This window comes from Alosa pseudoharengus, unplaced genomic scaffold (assembly GCF_046254945.1).
Source record: "Alosa pseudoharengus isolate Yale_2024_CS ecotype anadromous, Long Island Sound unplaced genomic scaffold, YU_APseudo_1.1 YU_APseudo_1.1_scf_13, whole genome shotgun sequence".
NCBI lineage: Eukaryota > Metazoa > Chordata > Actinopteri > Clupeiformes > Clupeidae > Alosa > Alosa pseudoharengus.
In genome coordinates this window covers 22759378-22779472 of record NW_027468598.1, presented here as the reverse complement: position 1 = coordinate 22779472, position 20095 = coordinate 22759378, and the positions used below count along the sequence as shown (strand labels likewise).

The following is a 20095-nucleotide window of genomic DNA, read 5'->3' as shown; positions in this document are numbered from 1 at the left end:
CTGCACCTTGATACCTATCTAGCTCTTCGTCCCATTTCGCCCACTACATACAACCCTTAGACGAATGACTGCTGTCTGCCATCCATTAACAGGTCACTGCTAAGACTCTTTTCCTCTGTGATTCCTCATCGGTGGAATGGGTTACCTAGCCTATTTAGCTCTTGTGATAGTTTTGGGACTTTCACAAAATGTTTAGACTCATCTGTTAACCTTGCACTTAATTCATTCATTAAGTAATTATCTTACAGAGTTATGGTTTGTATGGTTATTGCTATTGTTAATATTACTATTGTTATGCTTTTGTAGGCTTTACAACTTTAATTAAAACTCTTATTATTAACTTATAATGTAAAGTTTATGTAGGCCTACAAGTCTCTGGCATAGAGGTCTCTGGTCAAAAGCTCTGGCCGATTGGAACTCGGCATCCCTCGCTCCTCCCTTACGTGTTTACGTCACCTAACGCTTTACGTCATGTTCCTAGCGGAGTAGATTTTGTAGATTCTGTATATTTTTCTATGCTCAAATAAACGTTATGGCTGATTAACATTTTTATGTTACTTTACGTCTTCGGATAATAATCTTAACTTTATATACAAGGACAATTTTGCTCATAATCTTCGCCTTCGCTTATGCTTTGGTGAAGAAGCGAGGTGTAACGTTAACGATAGCTATTTTGCTAGCTAGTATCCGTTAGCTAGCGGTACCCAGCTAGCACGAGTTATATGTTTTTAAACGTGGAAAATGTCGATAGAACTAAGCAGAAATTCAAGAGTGTGGCGGATCTGATGACATATAAGCGACGGGGAAGCAACGGTTCTCGAAGATCATCGAACCCTTGTTTGAAAAGGAAATATCTAGAATATCACCAACAGCATCGCTAGCGAAAAACAATAACGTTACGAATCCTGAATCCCTTTCATCCACAACTAGGAAAAGCAAGGGGCAAGGATCTAAATAAAGGCCTAACAGCTAGCAAAGGGTGGACTAGCCTGGTGACCAGAGCCTCCCGGTAGACCGAAGGTAGGCGCAGCAGCCAGGATCGGTGAACCCCGACGTCACCCCAGGTCTGTTAGCATTTAAACATTATTATCTCTAAATGCTTTATAACTTGGCATGTTATTAAGCTAATGTTGCTTTTAACTCCTGTTCATACATATTTCGCGCTCATTCCTGGATTTACAGGTAACAGCTGGCGAGATGTCTTTATTGTCATAACAAATGCTAGAATTAGCAACGATTTTGTTTCAGATCTAACGTTAGCTAACATTAACTAGCTGTTCAAGCAGTCATTAATGAAATGACACAAACTGTTTCCTTGTGAATGGAACATTTACCACTCGTGGCGTATGTATTGATATTTCCAAACTCCTTAAGTAACGTTAATCATCTGTTGGTAGCAATCTGACGGTTGTGTTATTTGTTTAAGGAGCTGGCTAACTAGGTTAAGTGTAGCTAGCCAGGAAACATTGGCTACCCTGACTAGCTATTCGTCATTGTATGCAAATTAGAAACCGGTATTTACTTGTGACTTTTTAGACATTGATTAAACAGTAACTAAAACAACGTTATTGTGTAGATTTCTGTTAAAGGGGTTGTTTGCTATCTTTTCTGGTGGCCACGGTAGCTGGTTGCTCTGTTATTTCTTTGCCCCTGCCTAGTCTTCAGCTGATGGCTAACCTTAGCGAGCTAGCAGCAAGCCCGCAAGCTTTCGTGGCACACACCGGCTAGCGACGCCGACTGCCTGTCTAAAACAAAGCTTGTCGTAACATTGTCTTGATTAACATTTAATATTAGGAAAAACACCAGTATTAGAATAGACAACCCTTCTTTAATCTTGGCGTTGAAATCATCGTATAATGAGCATGTTGTGTTTCACAAGTCTCAACAGGGCATTTGGCTAGCTAGCTGGCGATTACTAGCTAACGTCTGTCGCTTAGCTGCTAGTCACAGTTTGCAGCCAGATGAAAATGTAACGTTTGTTCCTAACATTCGTATGTGTCAGTTTCAGTGTTATCAGTCTTGCTTATAAATCTGGTATTTTCACTAATACTATAGTTTTGTCATTATAGCGTGCCAACAAGATGGGCTTTTAGTTGCCTACTAATAAGGCATTTGACAAACTTGGTCTGTTACCCGATGACAGCAGGATTCAAGACCCAATTATTGCCATTACTGCTATGAAGTTTAAAACGAATATTTGTTTCTAAATCCAGTTAAATTTTAAATTATATGAGCAAGATAATGAGCATGTGGCAATGACAACTCTACAATTTTATATTAACAGAAGCCTTTTAACTAGAGGTAGTTGCATGAGGAGATAACTGTTAATATTAAGTGAAAGTGTACGGTATTGTCTACTTGTATGGAGGAAATGTATAAGAAGCTTTCAAGCCTATGTGTTTGTTAAATAGCATAAACTGAAATACTGCCGTTTCAACTATTTCAGTTCGAAATAATAACATAATTACAATGATTGATCCTTGCTCAGTCTTCAACTATGTTAGGCCATTTATTCATTGGTTCTTTAAAAGATTGTGAATGTGTTCATTCTCCCAGATTCATTAGATCAGTTTTTACCATTTTGCAGTTTTGGAGTGAATGTTTTGAGTGTTCGTAGGTGAAAAGGATGCTTATTGGTGGCGGACTTGCTGCATAAGTGCATGTTTCTTGAGTGTGAAAGGGTAATTGTGCAGCTAAACATGATGATCACCTGCTTTCTCATTGACATCAGAATCTGAAGTCTTCTAAAACGTTATGTTGTTATGTGGTGGAGATTCCAGCGGAAAGACAGTCACTAGCTTGAGTTGGTCTGGGAGGGTTTTTTTTTTTACACAGTTGCCCTTTTTTGTTCATTGTCCGTTGTCTGGTTTTGTGTTGTTTGGAACAAAATCATCTTTTTTCAAACCACATCATATCAACTGTCACTTTAGCGATACTGCAAAGTGCTTATTTTACTTGCATAGATACCTATAGCTGCTACTTTGATCTGCCTTGAACACACATACGTGCTCATACAGTCAAAGCGATGTGGTGTGCATCAATAGTTGCCACAGAGTTTCATCAGACACTTTGAGGAAAAGTCAGTCAAACCAGTAGCTTACACCTTGCTGGTGTAATCTTAATAGGTGTAGAATGCTGGTGTTTGCAGTAAGGCGCTCTGCGCTAGTGGTGGGATGAAGCTGATTATCTGAGCACAGCATTATGATAAGCTGACCTGAATAAAAGAGATGTGTCTCAGCATAGTGCCCTCCATGCCTCTCGCCATGGCCCTGTAGGGCTTTTTTAATGATGCAACCATCAGTAAATATTATCAGTTAACCTGCTGTATATACTGTGTATGCTGCTGTGCAAGCTTAGAATCTATACATTGTTTAATTAAAGAATGAACATTCATCTTCAATGATTTTCAACTTTTAAATCCAGTGTTTTTCTTTTTCTTTTGCGCCTTTGACTCCCGAAGACTTTTTGTCGTATTGTGGAACGGAATTTTAAGTTGATTTGTAGAGACACTCAGGTCTCCCACCCCGCCCAAATGGACCAAAAGTGGTGTGCTCTACTTCTGTCTCTCTGTCTCCCTCCTCTCCTGCAGCTGGGCCCTCGTTCCAGCCTGAACCATGTGAGGGGCATATCCAGCTGCCCAGAGAGGACCCCTCTCCCTCCCCCGAAGACAAGAGCTCCATAGACAGGCGTGACCCCACAGGAGGCTTGCCCGACGGACCCCAGCGCCCGAGTGAAAGAGACTCTTTCCCCTCACCCCCCTTTCCTCCCCCCCCCCAATCTCCCCCATCCCAAACACGGAACCCTAACCCTCTCAAGGCCCTCGCCGTACCCTCACCGTACCCTCACTTGCGGTATTGCTTGCCATTCTTCAGCAACGTCGTGTTCCCGAGAGAGGGACCAGTCATGATGTTCCGTGACCAGGTAAGTGCCATTAGGGAGCATTTTGGAGGCACTAAGCTGCAGATGTGACTGCTGCTTGTTGTCACCGGTCCATATTAACACTGAGCTCAGGTTCAGATTATTTCAGGGTACCTCTTTGGAAGGAAGATCAGCCAACCCTTGGTTTAGACTGTTTCAGAGACAACTGTGCACTATTGTAGACATGATTATGCCAGCTGATAATGGTAGTCTTCCAGAGAATGTCAAAAATAACTGCAGTGGGAGCAATACAGTGTTACACTTAGTGTTGCACGGTGTATCGATACTAAAAAGGTATCGCGATGCCTTCACGCAAAAAACGATACGATTTCAGACGTTTTTAGAATCGATACTTTATTAAAATAATAACGTTCTGTGTCTGTGTGAACTGCTGCTCTCACTGCTCCTTGCACGCATCTAGTCAAGTGGGCGTGTCTAAGCAGGCAGCTCTGAGTGAGTGAGTGGGCAGCCAACGTCAACATAGTTCTTTGCCGACAGTTCTAGGCCTTGTGGATAAAACAAAAGGTGCAGTGAAATCTGCAACTATTTCGGATACATCGCGAATAGTGAAGGCAAGCCATCAGGTACACAAAGTCATTTAAAAGCAGTAGGCTACGCATGGAACTTGGCTAAACACCTCGCAGACATATCCCAACATTTTTAAAGAGTTCAAAGAACGACAGGTTAACGATTATGCTATAGAAAACACGACTACATGGTTAGTGCCAAGTTCTTCTCTTATGTTTTAGTCTAGCCTAAGTGAAACGAGTATGGTTATCTGGGATAAAGCGAACCTTCCTTCATCCATGAATTTTGACGAGACATAACGAGCTGTAATCTTTTTGACGAGACATAACGAGCTGTAATCTTTTTGACGAGACATAACGAGCTGTAATCATAGGGTGCTAACGTGATGAAAGCGCAATGTTCACGCCAGAATAACATTACCATAACTTGTAAACGATCTATTTCATGTTCGGTCAGTAGCCTACTACTGGTAATATTTGTCATGGCATGTAGACTGCAATTTGTTCAATAATTATTGCCCAGATGTAGGATAGGCTACCCGAAATGCGCTAATTAAAGCCCACAGCATAATACCACCAAAGCGTGTTGAGTCCTAATAATAGCGGCTTATTGTTACAGTAGCCTACGTGGTAGCAAATCATGTTATCAAAGAAATAGACGTAATGTAGGAATGCACACAGATATATTGCAACAGGTAATGGTGTAGGCTTATCTGACGAAGACCTGAGTGGTTGGAACGTCGTACTTGTACACTGGGCGCAAAGAAGACTATCCTCACATTTTCCCCTTTGCAACTGTCAAAGAAATCCCATGAACACGGGAAGGCCTAGGGTAGCCTATTCATGAGTTTCATCAAGTCCCTTTCCACAGGTGTATAAAATCAAGCACCTTGATTATCAATGCAGACTGCATGGTGCTTGATTAATACACCTGTGGAAAGGGACCTGATGAAACCCATCAATACTGTACATCAGATGGCCCCTCTGCATAGCATTCAGTGATTTGCATGCAGTAATTTTAACACTGACCTTGATCTAGCCTAGTTTGGCTATTTAAAGCTACTTTATTGCCAAAACACAACACAATGTAAATGAACTATAACAAACAACAAAGGACTTAATCACACAAAGTAGGCCTACTATTTTACTCACTGCTCCAGGTTAATGTGTGCTTCAATGTGTGACCTGTGTGTTCACTAATTCACGGATGGGATACATGCAGAGACCAAATTCCTTGTATACCAAAGTATACTTGGCCATAAAACCTGATTTACATTACATTTTACACAATTGAAGCGAATTAGGTTGGTAATGTATGTAGTCTCAGAGTAAGTTACACTTTACGGTAAGGGTACATGAATTAATTCATGATTTATGTATTACTTCATTCATTAATATCAAATTAATCATCAGGAATTTACTGAGTTCATAGTTTGTCATTTGTCAAATGAACTATAACAAACAATAAAGGACTTAATCACACAAAGTAGGCCTACTATTTTACTGACTATAAAAAAATAATAATTATGTAGGAAGTTTAGAAGTTTAGAACCCAGAATTGACCTACACACTACAAAAGTGCACCAAATTTAACACAAATGACTCAATACACTTGGAGGAGGTATGAGTCCTTTCTTCTCCAGATATCTTAGGATTTCGCCGTAGTATCGTTTTAGTATCGAGCATCGTGATATTTATGGCAGGTATCGTATCGAAGTCATAATTTTGGTATCGTGACAACACTAGTTACACTACAATAAAAATGGATGCATTGAGATACGGGGATGTTACATGCACAACCTATATTTTGACTCTGTTAAGTTAATTTGTAGCAGCATGTGTTTGCCTGCAATGCAAGTAACAGTCATCACCTCTAAGTGCTCAGTCACTTCCTAGCAGTAGCGTAATAGGTACGTTTTTGAGTGCCATTGCTGACTGCTGTGTGGTGCGCAGGTGGGCATCCTGACGGACTGGTTCAAAGCGTGGAATGAGTGCGAGCAGACGGTGGCGCTGCTATCGCTGCTGAAGCGCGTCTCGCGCACCCAGGCTCGCTTCCTGCACATCTGCCTGGAGCACTGGTTGGCCGACTGCACTGAGATCCACGTGCTGGAAGCTGAGGCCAACAATGCAGGTACGACACACACAAACACACACACACACACGTGTACACAGAGATGTGTTTATTTGGACATTCTCCCTATGTTAGTGTTCAAGCTATTGAAGGACGTTTTTGTTCTGTGAAATATATGGAGTATAACTGTAGGGTTGTTTCTTTAAACTAACTGTTCACGAGAAGTCTTCGCAAGTATATTTGTCTTTAATTACCACTAAGCATAAATCAGAGGTGTGTGCGTGTGTGTATTGGAGATATGTGACTATACATTTATTTTTAGGATTGTAGTTTGCATTCTCAGCATTTAGGAAATGCATTCTGAACACACAGTTAATTTTCCTGCAGAAGGAGCACAGACTGCAGGGGGCCTTCATGCGTAGTGCATTAATATGTCCTCTGCTGTGTTAAACTCAATTCTGTGTCCACAACAGTCATTGAAATGTCCTAATTTAATAATCCTCATTAGATAAACAGAGGAATTTGTAATTTTCTTATAAACAATATTTTTACTTCCTTTATCCTATTTCTATTGGACTCTTTGTTTCTCTCCTCTCTCTCCTCTTCCCCTTCTCTTCTATACATTTTCTCTGTCCTCCTTTCTCTTTTTCCACTCCTGGTGCAGCCATCGTCAGCCAGTGGCAGCAGGAGCCCAAGGAGAAGGCGGTGTCGCTGCTGCTCTCTCACCTGCCGCTGCTGCAGCCGCGCAACAGTGAGGCCAAGTGTGAGTACATGAAGCTGCTGCAGAAGGTGCTGAGCCACACCATCGAGAGCAGCCTGTTCGTGGAGGAGAGCCGGCAGCTGCTCTCTTACGCGCTCATCCACCCGGCCACCACGCTGGACGACCGCACCTCGCTGGCCATGTGGCTCAACCACCTGGAGGAGCACCTGTCGGCGCGGCCGCCCCCTCCGCCTCCGCGGCTGTCGTCGCAGCAGGGCGGGCACCACTACGGGCACCTGCGGCAGGGTTCGGACGAGTGGGCCTGCCCGCCCGAGGTGCAGGAGGCGGCCCACGCCTGGCACGAGCAGCAGCAGGCGCCCTCCTCGTCCTCGTGCAGCTCGCCGGCTGGACAGAACGGACACCTGCCGTTCCACAGCCCCGGCGGTCTGCCCTCGCCCATCAACAGTGCCGGTCAGTGGGTCACCGGGGAGGGAAATGAGTCTCTTAGCCATGGGTCCAAACTGTTAATTAAGTAGATAATGTGTAATTTGGGTCAAAGGTTGGCCTTTTGATTGTAATTATAATACCATAAGGGTCTGAGACATGAGCATAATTTAAGTACAGTCAGTGATCAACGTATTAATCATGTAAAGCACGGAAACATAAAGCTTAACTGACCAAAATGATGGAAAGCAATAATTGATACATCAATTTAGCGATCTGACGAGTGAATGGGAAGACATCAAATTTAGTTTTCTGTCATCTGTTTTGATTTTTGTTTGTTCTTCCTCCACCCCCCCTAAAAAAATGCTGCCCATTGATAGTCTCGCTACTGTTGCCAAGTTGAGTGAGGGAGGCTCACGGTGGCAGCGAGGCATGTCCGAATAAAATATTTCTATAAAATGCTGCCTTCTAAGACACTTTAATTTTGCTGAATTTCGAAGGCAGCACAGATGTATTCTTCATGCTGCCTTCAACTTCCAAAATTCGATCTAATTGTGAGCTGAAAGATGCAGTTGAATGTTACATTATTCTGCTTTTTGGTATCTTGGCAACAGCGTTCTGTGTTGCTATCTTACTAGACTGTCTGAAACAAAGTTCGTAGCTGGTACCTTGATGCCTGCTAAGGCAAGTGACTCGTTCGATAGCTAAAGGCAGCGAGGCAGCAGGCAGCTGCTGTGGCCACTTGCGCCACAGCACATCCCCTGTCCAATCAGATATTAATAAATACATGGACCAGACCCGAACCAGAACTCTTGTATAACCCCCATGGTCACCCCCTAGCGAGATGTTTTGAAGCTGACGACCAGCTGTTCACCCGGGTCGCTGTGGTTCTTGTGGTCCCTCCAGGCTTGCCGACCCAGCTCCAGCCCAGCCCGCTGAAGCGCTCCATGTCCCTGATCCCCAGCGGTCCGGTCTGTGGCTCCGAGTGGCTGAGCCCCTCGGACGAGCAGCAGGGCCAGGGGCTGCAGGGGAGCCGTCAGGCCACGACGGGCCCTGACCACGCGCCCCTCTCCCCCCAGAGCAGCGTGGCCTCCTCTGGCAGCGAGCAGACCGAGGAGCAGGGCTCCGCGCGCAACACCTTCCAGGAGGACGGCAGCGGCATGAAAGGTCAGGCCTGTAGCAACTAAGGACATTCACAAGTTCACAATTGCAAACCTACTTGGGATTTTATATTAATAGTTAATCTGTATAGTATTGCTTTACATGTTCCCTTAAGAATTCTTGAATTTAGTATCTATCTAATTTCCATCTAATTTAGTATAAGTATCTATCTATCTATCTATCTATCTATCTATCTATCTGACAGCTAAGTAAGACCGCTTACTTAAGTTAGTAATATGTCTGACCCAGGTCATCACAGGCTTTATTTCACTAGTTTAGGTTCTTGCTCAAAAGTTGCTGTAACATATAGCAAGGCTATGGATATGCACAGACGTTTGCAGCTCTGTACGCCTCACTCCGAGCCTGTTGCCTCTCTCACAGACGTGCCCACGTGGCTGAAGAGCCTGCGGCTCCACAAGTATGCCTCGCTTTTCTCTCAGATGACCTACGAGGAGATGATGACCCTCTCCGAGCATCATCTGGAGTCTCAGGTGGGCAGGACACACACCCACACACACACATATACACACACACACACACACACACACACACATATACACACACACACACACTGATTAACCTCAGCTGTATGGCTCTAGTCATCCATAAAATAATGAACTGAAACCTAAGGCCAATGTCTTTTATCCTAATTCTTAATTCTTGCTCTGGCGTCCGTTAAGTGTACGTCTTAAGTAGACATCTAGACAAAGTTTAGGTTGGATTGCGATAGGCACAAAAAATGATTGTGGTGTGAATTAAGTAAGCCTTTTAACACGTTATATGACATGCTTGTATACAGTACATGTTTGTAATATGAAATGCGTGTGGTCGTGTTGGTATGCAAAGTATTTTTATTAAATTGGGATGCCATGTGCTTTTTTCCTGCAGAACGTGACCAAAGGAGCACGGCACAAGATTGCCCTGAGCATCCAGAAACTTCGTGAGAGGCAAAGTGTCCTGAAATCTTTAGAAAAGGTGACATATTGAGCCTGACACCTCACTCTCCAGTCAAAATATGGGTTACATCTTGGGAAGAGGGAATTGAATGCCTTGCGGTGTGCTGAATGTAAATAATTTTCCCGTCTTTCCCAGGACATCCTGGAGGGAGGCAACGTGCGGAATGCGCTCCAGGAGCTACAGCAGATCATCATCACGCCCATCAAAGTGTACGCCCTGCCCAGCGCCCGGGAGGTGGACCCAGTGGCCGCGCCCACCAAGGGCGGGGAGGACAAGGACGGTCCGGCCGAGGGTTTCCAGTCCAACAGCCCCTCCACCTGTGATGGCGAGTCCTCCACCGCGCCCATTGGAGACGGAGACATTGCAGGCCAGTTCACCCGCGTTATGGGCAAAGGTCAGTCGCACACACACACCATGCACAGCTGCATCACTGATGAGAGAAAATTATTCTTAACATTATTCTGAACTCTCTTTTTGGGGTTTTAAAATCTCTGTAGTCGTGACTTGAGCCAGAAGTACGCAAGATAACTGACATCATGCACATGGTCCTTATGCAGTTGTAATACTCAATAATGCGGAAGACCAATGTTAGAATTGATGAACATTCATAAAAAAAATTAAATTATTACATATATTGATATTGATGTTGATGCATTTTCTGCATTGATGTAGCCCTATTATGTGTACCTAATGGTGTGTACAACTTTTGCGTTGTATTCCTGTTAACACGCTGCCTGAGCTTAGACCACTCTACTCCATATTTGGGTCTTAATGACTTTCCATTCAGAGGTCATTCATCTCTCTCTACACTGATATGTTGTTATCCAGCATTAATTGTTAATGTTGGCTTATGGATTGTGTAGTTTTAGATAAAGAAAGAATGGCAACTTGAGATCGTTGAACGGGGCAAGGTTGTTGGGCTGTTTTTTGGGATGGTTGGTTAAAGAGTATGTAGCATGTCTGCCTGCGCTAACAAAGAGGTTTTTTTGTTTGCTGGGTCAGTGTGCACCCAGCTGCTAGTGTCCAGACCGGACGAAGAAAACATCAGCTGTTACCTTCAGCTCATTGAAAAGTGCTTGGCCCACGAGGTGAGTAACATGTCCGTGGACCCCATCATCATATGGCTTATGTTTTTATGAAAATATTGCTTCATGTGGACTCTTACAAAACACCCTTTTATCTGTTTATTCGTATATGTTTTTTTTAATATTATGTAAGTGTGTTTTTTAATATCTAACTTTGAGCAGCCAAAACATTTCATTGTCCTGTACTATGACAATAATGGTTTTCTTTTCTATTCTACGCTAATATTTAAAGTGGGAGTGTTTGGCTGGTGAAGCTCCCTAGTGTAGCTGGCTGGGTGTTCCGGTAGCTGCTTTGATGTGATGTGAGTAGTGGGGATTGGGGAAGTAAGGTGCACGTGTCGTGTGCTCGCCACAGGCTTTCACCGAGACGCAGAAGAAGAGGCTGGCCTCCTGGAAGCAGCAGGTGCTCAAGCTACTGCGCCTCTTCCCCAGGAAAGCCATGATGGACATGCCCATGTACCGCCAGAAAGGGTGAGGGAGACCCCCGCCCCCCCAAATACGTCTCTCACACACACACACACAAGTCACATGCAGTTGGGGACAGGTTTTCTGTTTTTTCTCATCGTCTGTTTTTGTCTCTTATCTGATTTCTCTCTATCTGTTCTGTTTATATTGTTCACCCTAATTCTGTCTGATCTTTGTCTGAACCTGTACGGTGCAATATGCAGTTTACTCTCAGTCCTTCACTTATGTCTGTCTGTCTCTCTCTCTCTCTCTCTCAGATGTAGAAAAGAAGCGAGACTGTGTGAAGTGTATGTGTGCCTGTGTGTTGATAGGTGCCTCTCCCTCTCTCTTTGTGACACAGCTGGGCGTACGGCTCCAACTCACTCCCCACAGCTGGCTCTGTGAGTGTGGGCTTGAGCCGGCGGGGGCAGAGGCAGTTTCAGATGCCCCCACGGGGGATGCCGCCAGGCCGCATGGGCATTATAAGTCCAGGGGGCATGGGGGGCACCTCGCCCCGACACACCCTCACCAACCCGGCGCTGCCTGGCCAGGGCCGACAGGTTGGTTACCCCCACACACACACACACACACACATACTTAACCCATACAAACACTCTTAGGCGTTCTACATACTCGACGCACATGACCTGTAGCGCGACACTGTGACGTCAAAATGACGTAGATCTTGCTGGCGCGCCAGGATTTTAGCCAGGTAGCGCGAGGTAGCGCACCACTCATTTTTTTTCAGACGAGCGCGACAAAGCGGAAACAGGAAGATGGACTAGTTCGAGGGCAAGCGAGAGTTGCAGTGTTTTGTTACAGTCGTGAATTTGTAATAGTTTGCTGGATAACTTAACAAAGTTACCAGCGAGAGTTGCAACACATGGAATTAAGAGGAAAGAATAGAAACGATTTATTTTCAAACAAAGGATATCTATTAAGGCCTGAACAAAATCTCTTTCCACTTCAGGAAATTACACAAACTCAGCCAGCTGCTAGCTAGCTAGCCAGCTAACTAAACTGTTTAAATAATAGTAGCAACCAAAGTCTGAAGTACCATCACAGAGGCTAGCTAATAGCAGAGCCCGTTTACATTCTCTGCTACTAGTGTTTCTTAATGCAGCTTCTTCTGCTGTGTAACGTAGTTAGCGTTAATCTTTTCACAACAGCGACACCTCTGTTCAGGAGAATATTGCAACTAGTGTCGTGACCACGACGCGCGAGTATAAATGGTTACGGCGCTTCTGTGACGTCACATTGTCGCGCTACAGGTCGGGTGCGTCGAGTATGTGGCGCACTTTAGCCTCACCAAATCACCCTCACCAAATCAATCCAGGGGCGACAGGGTGGACACACATTTTCACACACACAGTCAGGTGAAGAGGACAGGTTCATTTGCTAACGGCTTACAGGCTCACTGAAATATTTATGCTTATAATAAAATATGCAAATGACGGTACTTTCAATCAGATCAGCGCTACTCTCAATTGATCAAATAGGAGCTAAAGGGAGACTCTGAGGTGGGACCTACTGAGGCTTCCCTCTGGCCTGTGTGGTACCCTCCAGTAACAGGTGCTCTCTGTCCACAGAACCTGTGGTTTGCCAACCCGGGAGGCAGCAACAGCATGCCCAGCCAGAGCCGCAGCTCTGTCCAGAGGACGCACTCGCTGCCTGTGCACACTTCCCCTCAGACCATGCTCCTCTTCCAGCAGCAAGGTAACCACACCAGGGAGGGAGGGAGGGAGGGATGGATAGAGGGAGGGAGGGATGGATGCATTGACTTGATTTATTGATTTATTGATTTGATGAATTTGATTGATCTGTATCAGGGTGCATTTTTCCCCCTTACCACCAATCAAATAGAACGCCAATATAAGTTGGGCATGAAGACTTCAGTATGTGTGTAGCGAGTGCATGCTTAAGAGTGTCTGTGCTACAAATGCCAGCTATGAATCCAGGGCAAATCAGAAGTGTTTAAACCCATGGTTGAGTTGTGATTCTATGGGTTGGGGCAATTGAGGGCATTGTTGTTACGATAAGGGGATTTTACAGCACTGCCATCAAATTGCACCATTTTCCCAGTGTTGTGTTTAATATTGTTTCTTCGCATCCTCTCGTCCGTGTCCCAGAATGCCAAGTACCGGGCACAGACCTGGAGATCAACCCCACGCTGGAATCTCTTTGCCTCAGTATGACGGAGCATGCCTTAGGGGGTAAGGCTTAAACACCACACACAATTGCACACACACATTCGAGGCTTGGAGGCTGATGTCTCCAAAATCACTAGATACATAGATAAACAGAGAGAGAGCTAGAGCTAGAGAGAGAGAGCTAGAAAGAGAGAGCGCTAGAGAACTACAGTTAAGAACAAAATTATTCATACCCCTGGCAAATATTGATTAAATGTTGATTTTCTCTTGACCAAGTTTGTTCTGACTGAAAATGCCAAACAGTTGAAAGACAATGTGGTAGAAACATGAAATAAAAAAAGAAGAATTTTCATCTTTTTTGAAAACATTTTTATGAAACATGGCATGTTCATAAATGATTATAATTGATTATTTAAAAAGGGTATGAATCATTCAACATTCAATCAAAAAGAAATGTTAAAAAATATGAAAATACTTATTTTTTTGATTTCATGTTTCTGCCACATTGTCTTACAACCAAATTTTTGGTACGGCCACATAGCTAACGCAGTCGCAGTCTACCGAACCTGGGTGCGGACCAGGGACCGCTAGAAAACAGTGGTCTGGGGTACGGTTTGTTAGAACTCTGGTGCAGTTCAAATGCTATCTGTTTGACGTTGCCAGGCGATATTGGTAAAAAGAAGCTAGTGTTTATTACATAAACGGACCCAGGTCTGCAAACAAAAATGTAATGTGAACAGAGACCAGCTGGGTCAGGGCTAGGGGGGAGTAATCGCACTCGGGTATGGTCCAGATAAACTGACCCAATGTGAAGGAAACCTAAGTGTCTTCACACTGCCCAGAAAATGCCCAATAAACCCCAGACTGTAAAGTTTGTTTGGTGGTGCAGTCTTAAGAATGTGTAGAAAACCAACTGCCTGTTCCACACTGCCTAGACAGTAATTGAAATTAATGACTTTTAGACACATCAAACAGCTTCATCTAACAAGCACCAACATAAACTGACTGATGGTGTGCACACTGACCCAATTGATGGCACTTATTGGGGCAGTGTGCAAGCACCTTAAGAGATCTTTTTTTTTTTTATTATTATTTTTTTTTTTACTTTGAGCTGAATATCCTCATTGATTCATTCTCCCTCTGTCTTCCCCAATCCACAGATGGAATGGACAGAACATCAACAATATGAAAACCTAAACGTGAAAAAGAAACTGGCAAAACAAGAAAAAAAAAAACGGCAACAGTTACACTTTGTACCTGAATCATGAGTGGTCCAGCACATATGTACATGCTTAAAAAAACTGAAAAAAGAGAGATGCAAGGAAAAGGAAGAAAACAGTCACTACAAAAAATGACAAAAAACTAACTGTGTATATGTTATCTGATATTTTTCTACTTTATTATACTTAACTAAGTTTATTATAAGTGGAATACAAATGACTATTATATTACAGGAGAGAGTGTGAGTTAGAGGAGTGGAGGGTGGTATAGGTAGTAATTGCATCAGCTCAGTTTGTTTCTTCTGCTGTAACGTGACCTTCCGATTAGAAAAGGTCATTGTGCCCCCTTACCCCCTTTGGCTCTGCAAGGAAAGAGAGTGATTGGTGCTGTCTTAAAGGGGGATTTCACCCTGCATTCATTTATTTTTCCTCCTCTCTTTTCCTCCCTGTTAAACGTGCAAAATGGGAGGCGGGTCAGTTTTGTAACCCCCTTATGCACCCCAAGCTCCTCAGACGTGTGCGCGTGCGCACACACACACACACACACACACACACACACACACACACAATCTACCATCATGCATGGCTCACAGATACACACACACACACAGAAAGCATAACATTTTTATAACATGCATACTCCCAGTCACCGGCAACACACACACACACACACCCTAGAGTGCAATCCTCTAGTCTAGTATAAAGCTCTTAGTCCTAAAATCACACACAAACATGATGAGTCCCGGGCATGCTAGTCCATGTCCTCACTCTCACCGCCCCTTAAGTTGGCTCTTGTACGCACATGTGAATAACGTCCTTAACGTTATTCTGACCCCCTCAGTTCCTTGACCCCTCAACACATATAACTCTAAGGGCCGCCTTTGGCAGAGACAGGACCAATCAGGGGCCCATTATTTATATAACCCCACGCTCACCTCAGATCCCCCAGGCAGTAAGTCACACTTCTCCTGAAGCCTGCCTGCCTACCTGCCTGGGTAGCTGCATCCTCCAGTGTGTGTTGGTATTTAGTGCTTGCTCAACACAAGTGATGAGGAATCTTCCACAGGAGCCGAGCCCCCCCCCCCCCCCCCCGAGCTCTTGCCTGAAGCTGGTTGTTTGTGGACCTCCCATCGTCCAGCGTCTGTCTGGGGACTGGAGCACTGTACACCTATGGGAGTCACTCTGGCCTGCATGTCCCCCCCCCACCTCACCCCCCAAATCCTCCTACCATAGGGTGAGGCCAGAGAGGTGTGGACATATGGGAGATATTGTCTTTTTGTTGTTGATAATGTTGTTATGGGACAGGGTGACTGTTGTGTTTTTTGTACTTTCTTTTTTTCTTTTTTTGTTTTCAGAGCTGGACTCATAGTTTGATGTTTTGGAATGAAATATCAAAGCATGTTCACAATGCCCCCCCCCCACCCCCCCCTTTTTTTAAATTTTGTTTTGTCTCGATCGTTCAAACCTCATCTCATGCGAGAAAGATAGATAAAGCAAAGAGACACAACCTAAATTCCTATCAGTCTCACACCCTCTATCAGCTCCCCACCTCCACCTGTCTCGAGGCTTCCTTCGAGTCCCCTCTCCCAGTCACCAGACACGTCAGTTTTAGGAGATTTGATGAATCACGTCATATGAAGGTGGTAATGTACACCCATTGTATTGCTTTCCTCCACATCCTCACATCCAGGCGCAGTCTTAAGCAAGCCATTTCGCTGGACCATGTAAGAGTGGAGGTGCTTGTATAGTACTTATTTGGTCTTAATAATTATTATTATTATTATTATTATTATTATATTATTTGTTTTGTTTGTTTTTTTTTTCTTTTGGATCCCTCCTTCATTCCCCCTTTGTCAGGGAAGAAAAAAGAAAAACAGGGATTCCATATTTCCTCAGAGGGCCTTGGCTGGTCTGTTTATCTAGTAAAACTTTGTTATTTACCAAACACACCCCATCTGCGCTCATTTGTTCATCCTTCATGGAAGTTCTTTGTGTGTGTGTGTGTGTGTGTGTGTGTGTGTGTGTGTGTGTGTGTGTGTGTGTGTGTGTGTGTGTGTGTGTGTGTGTGTGTGTGTGTGTGTCATACATAATTGTCATCCAGCAGAAGTGCACGCTAGGATTTCACATGATACATTCCCATTAAATATGCACATACATATGGACACATGTACAATAACACACAGCTATTCATAGTTATATTCATACAGCGATACAGTATGAGTGAACCTATAATTATTATATTTACATGCCAGGGTAAGTTTAATCTTTAGTCCTAAGTGAGTTTAATCCTCGTGAGACGGTTCACAGTCCATAGTTGGATATTGGAAATAACAGACAATTCACGGTTTAGAACATTATTTTTCCCCCATCAAATACTTAATTTACTTTTTTTTTTTTAATGACTAATCATGAGCAGTCTGGGCACCTAAAAGGCCTATTTCCTTTGGTCTGGTGAGAGGTACATTACTCTCTGGGCTTTAACATATTCAGATTGTAGATTTAAATATGCTTTGTATAAAACATGGCTGGTTAAAACATAAGAGGGTTTATTCAGAGGTTATCTATAGAGGACTCAATGCAGCAAAGACGAGGTTAAGTGTTTGCAGGGAGTAACAACTTGCAAAGCATATATTTATGAATGTGTGCAAAGCTATTATTATTTTGAGGGAAAACACTAGCCATTCACTAGACATACATCAACGCAGCACCAACTGTCAGCCTATGTGTGGCATAGCATTTTTGGCTCATTTCAGTGTAGACCGTGTGTACTGTGAAACCACTCCACCCTCAAAGCAGGTATCCCACTTCCTCTTGTAAATGAAGCAAGCAACAACAATAAATGGAGGGGGGGGGGGGGTAAATATGTCATGTGCCACATGCATGAATGCTGTTGCCTCTGCTACCATCAGCTTGAAGCTCACTCAGGGACACAGGGTCACTTTCATCCCAACCAGCCCCTAGTTACAAGCCCTCCCGCCATTATTCCCTTAGCAACAATTCCCCTTCAGTTGCCCCCAGTGGACAACACTCTGTAGCTTTTATGCAACAGTACAATGCCATCCAAACACAAACACCCAATGGCATTCAAGTGGGAACATAACATATAACATATAAAGACCAGCCTCTCTGCATGGACCAGTTAGATGAGGATGATATTGGTGAAGAATTGTGTGTTTGATTGCATGTGAGCCTGTGTGGGCAGCTAGCACATTGTTAAATCTACGACTTTCTTTATTTCTTTCTTTTTTTTGTGGTGTGTGTATGGGGTGGGGGTGGGGGCGTGCTTTCAAGTGTAAAGGTCACAGCTCCCCAAGGTGAATATGAATCCGATCCAACTGAAGTGAAGATAATCTAATTATGTGTTATGGCGGTGGACTTGCTGACTACACTGACCAGCATGTAGTGAGCATAGCGGACCTCACAGATGCCGTTCAACCCCATTCAGCACACTCACATACCACTCATTTTTTCATGTTATTGTTGGGATGTCCTGTCATTGCTGCACGCAAGCGCTTTGGCTGTGAACTGCCAGTCGACCAGCAGTGCTCAGTGTGAAGTTTATTCTGTTGAGAGACATAATTTAATTTGATCATTGGAGTTGATTTTGGGAGAAAGGAACACATTCTTGCCTACATCATGTTTGTTGAGTTCTTTCTTTTTTTTTTAAGAATTGAAAATCAATTAAACTTACATTGCTTGCTCAGAGAAATAGAATCAAATTTCAGTCTTAAGTTGGTTTTCACATCTGGCCATAATTGTCCATAAACACACCATTTCTTAAAATCTGAACGTCACAGTGTCCAATACCAGCATGAAGCTTCTGGTTTTAGCGTTCCAAAGAGTTTGTAAGAGTTGTGCCCACACCAAAGTGGATCAAGGTTCAGGAGGCAACAGAGATGTGGCAATGTGTATAAGGTGTGCAAAATGCACCTGTAATATTTTTTTCTTGTTGCGCTTTCGGGTTATTTGTTCTTTTTGTGTAAACAAAGGGTGACTTCATGTTTTTAGTCTTTGTATTTGTTGTTGCATGCAAATTAGAGGGACTGAGGCAAAAAAAGTAATGAGGCTGTGCCTTTTCTTTTTTATATACAATTTCAGTTCCTCTCAAATGGAATCTGGTGCATTCATAGATAAACTAAGGGTTAATTAACCAGGATGGATTTACATGAAGTGTCGTTGAGTTGCCAAGGTAGCTGAAAAATCCCCAGGCATAAAATGCCTTAAATAAAACAGGAAGCAGGTGATTCTTCCCCACAATCCTCAATACATGTGTAGCATTTTGGGGTAGACTCTAGAGTTAAAGGGTTGAGATTACAAATATATTCATAGGGTGCACTGCTGCTAGAGAAAGGCAGGAGGAAAGGGTGAGCAAACATGGTGGACTCATCCCCAGTGGCTTTTGGGATTGCCTCTGATTCCATTCAGTGGCCTGTATGAAGAGCCTGGCCGGTGGTTTCTGGAGCTGGCTGTTCTCTGTTTCGTGGCTCAGATAGACCATTACTGTGATTTGTTGTCAGAGAAGTAGAATGATGCATCAGCCAGTCTGCTTGCTTTCGTTTCCAAAAGCATAATGGATCTTTTACTCTATGCCAAGACTGATGGACGTTTTTGTTTACCTCTTTTTTGTGAACTACAATAGTAACTGGAGTAGACAAATGACCTCTGTACTTGCATTGCCGAGAATGGAAATTAAATGTTTTTCTGTTTTCTGTTTTTGATGATAATGTTGTTATCACTGCTTTGAATGTTAGTTGGGAGTGGAATGGTCAAGAGACTCGTTTTTATGTTGACTGTCTTTCTTTTGCCATTTTTGTTTTCATTCTTGCCATACTACACACATGATGGATGAAGTCAGATTGACATTAAAACTGTTAATGTTTTGCAAAGTGAATGTAGCCTTGGGTGTTTATTATACAGATTTTTCTGTGCCACTGCCAATGTTTTATGTGGACAATGTACAGCAAAGTAGTTGTTTAGAGTTTCCTCTGCTCTGACACAACCATCTCCTCCGGTAATTTGCACCAGTGGTGTTTAGGATAGGCCCGGGCCTGGCAGTGGACAAGAGTGATTATATGAGAGCAGAGATGGGGAAGGGGAAGGGGGTGATGAGACAGGACAGTGATGAAGAGCAAAGACCACCTGATTTTGTTCATTTAGAAAAATACAAGTCATTGATTGAATGTACTGTCGTGGTCCTCACTCCTCGACCTCCCAAGACACGTTTGCCATCATTTGAAACAGACCCACAAGATGGCGCTCTCCCAAATGCCTCAGACAGTATATCAACTGCTTGCAGACCTGACGCTGCAGCTTTGGGCCTAGGCTACATCATTACAAATATATCGCTTCATTACAAATATATGGCCTACTTGGCTGATTACCCAATTATTCCAGTAGGTTTTCCAGTATTTTTTTTTT

At 43.5% G+C, this 20095-nt stretch overlaps 1 protein-coding gene across 1 annotated transcript; it reads left to right on the top strand.

Moving 5' to 3' along the window:
* The first annotated feature begins 475 nt into the window (after positions 1–475).
* Positions 476–16622, top strand: samd4b (sterile alpha motif domain containing 4B). The gene is made up of 14 exons (XM_076282557.1): positions 476–1064; positions 3590–3921; positions 6399–6576; positions 7181–7687; positions 8567–8827; positions 9203–9312; positions 9710–9796; positions 9914–10172; positions 10781–10866; positions 11219–11334; positions 11669–11867; positions 12897–13023; positions 13437–13520; positions 14618–16622. The coding sequence occupies exons 2-14, from the start codon at positions 3904–3906 to the stop codon at positions 14644–14646; spliced, it is 2061 nt and encodes a 686-aa protein (XP_076138672.1). The 5' UTR covers positions 476–1064; positions 3590–3903; the 3' UTR covers positions 14647–16622.
* Positions 16623–20095: the final 3473 nt, after the last annotated feature.

What these genes read in the sequence shown, in the direction of transcription:
- samd4b (XM_076282557.1), top strand. An exon ending in TCCTGAAATCTTTAGAAAAG is followed by an intron (nt 9,797 to 9,913) that starts GTGACATATTGA and finishes CGTCTTTCCCAG; the next exon opens with GACATCCTGGAGGGAGGCAA. An exon ending in GACGGAGCATGCCTTAGGGG is followed by an intron (nt 13,521 to 14,617) that starts GTAAGGCTTAAA and finishes CCCAATCCACAG; the next exon opens with ATGGAATGGACAGAACATCA.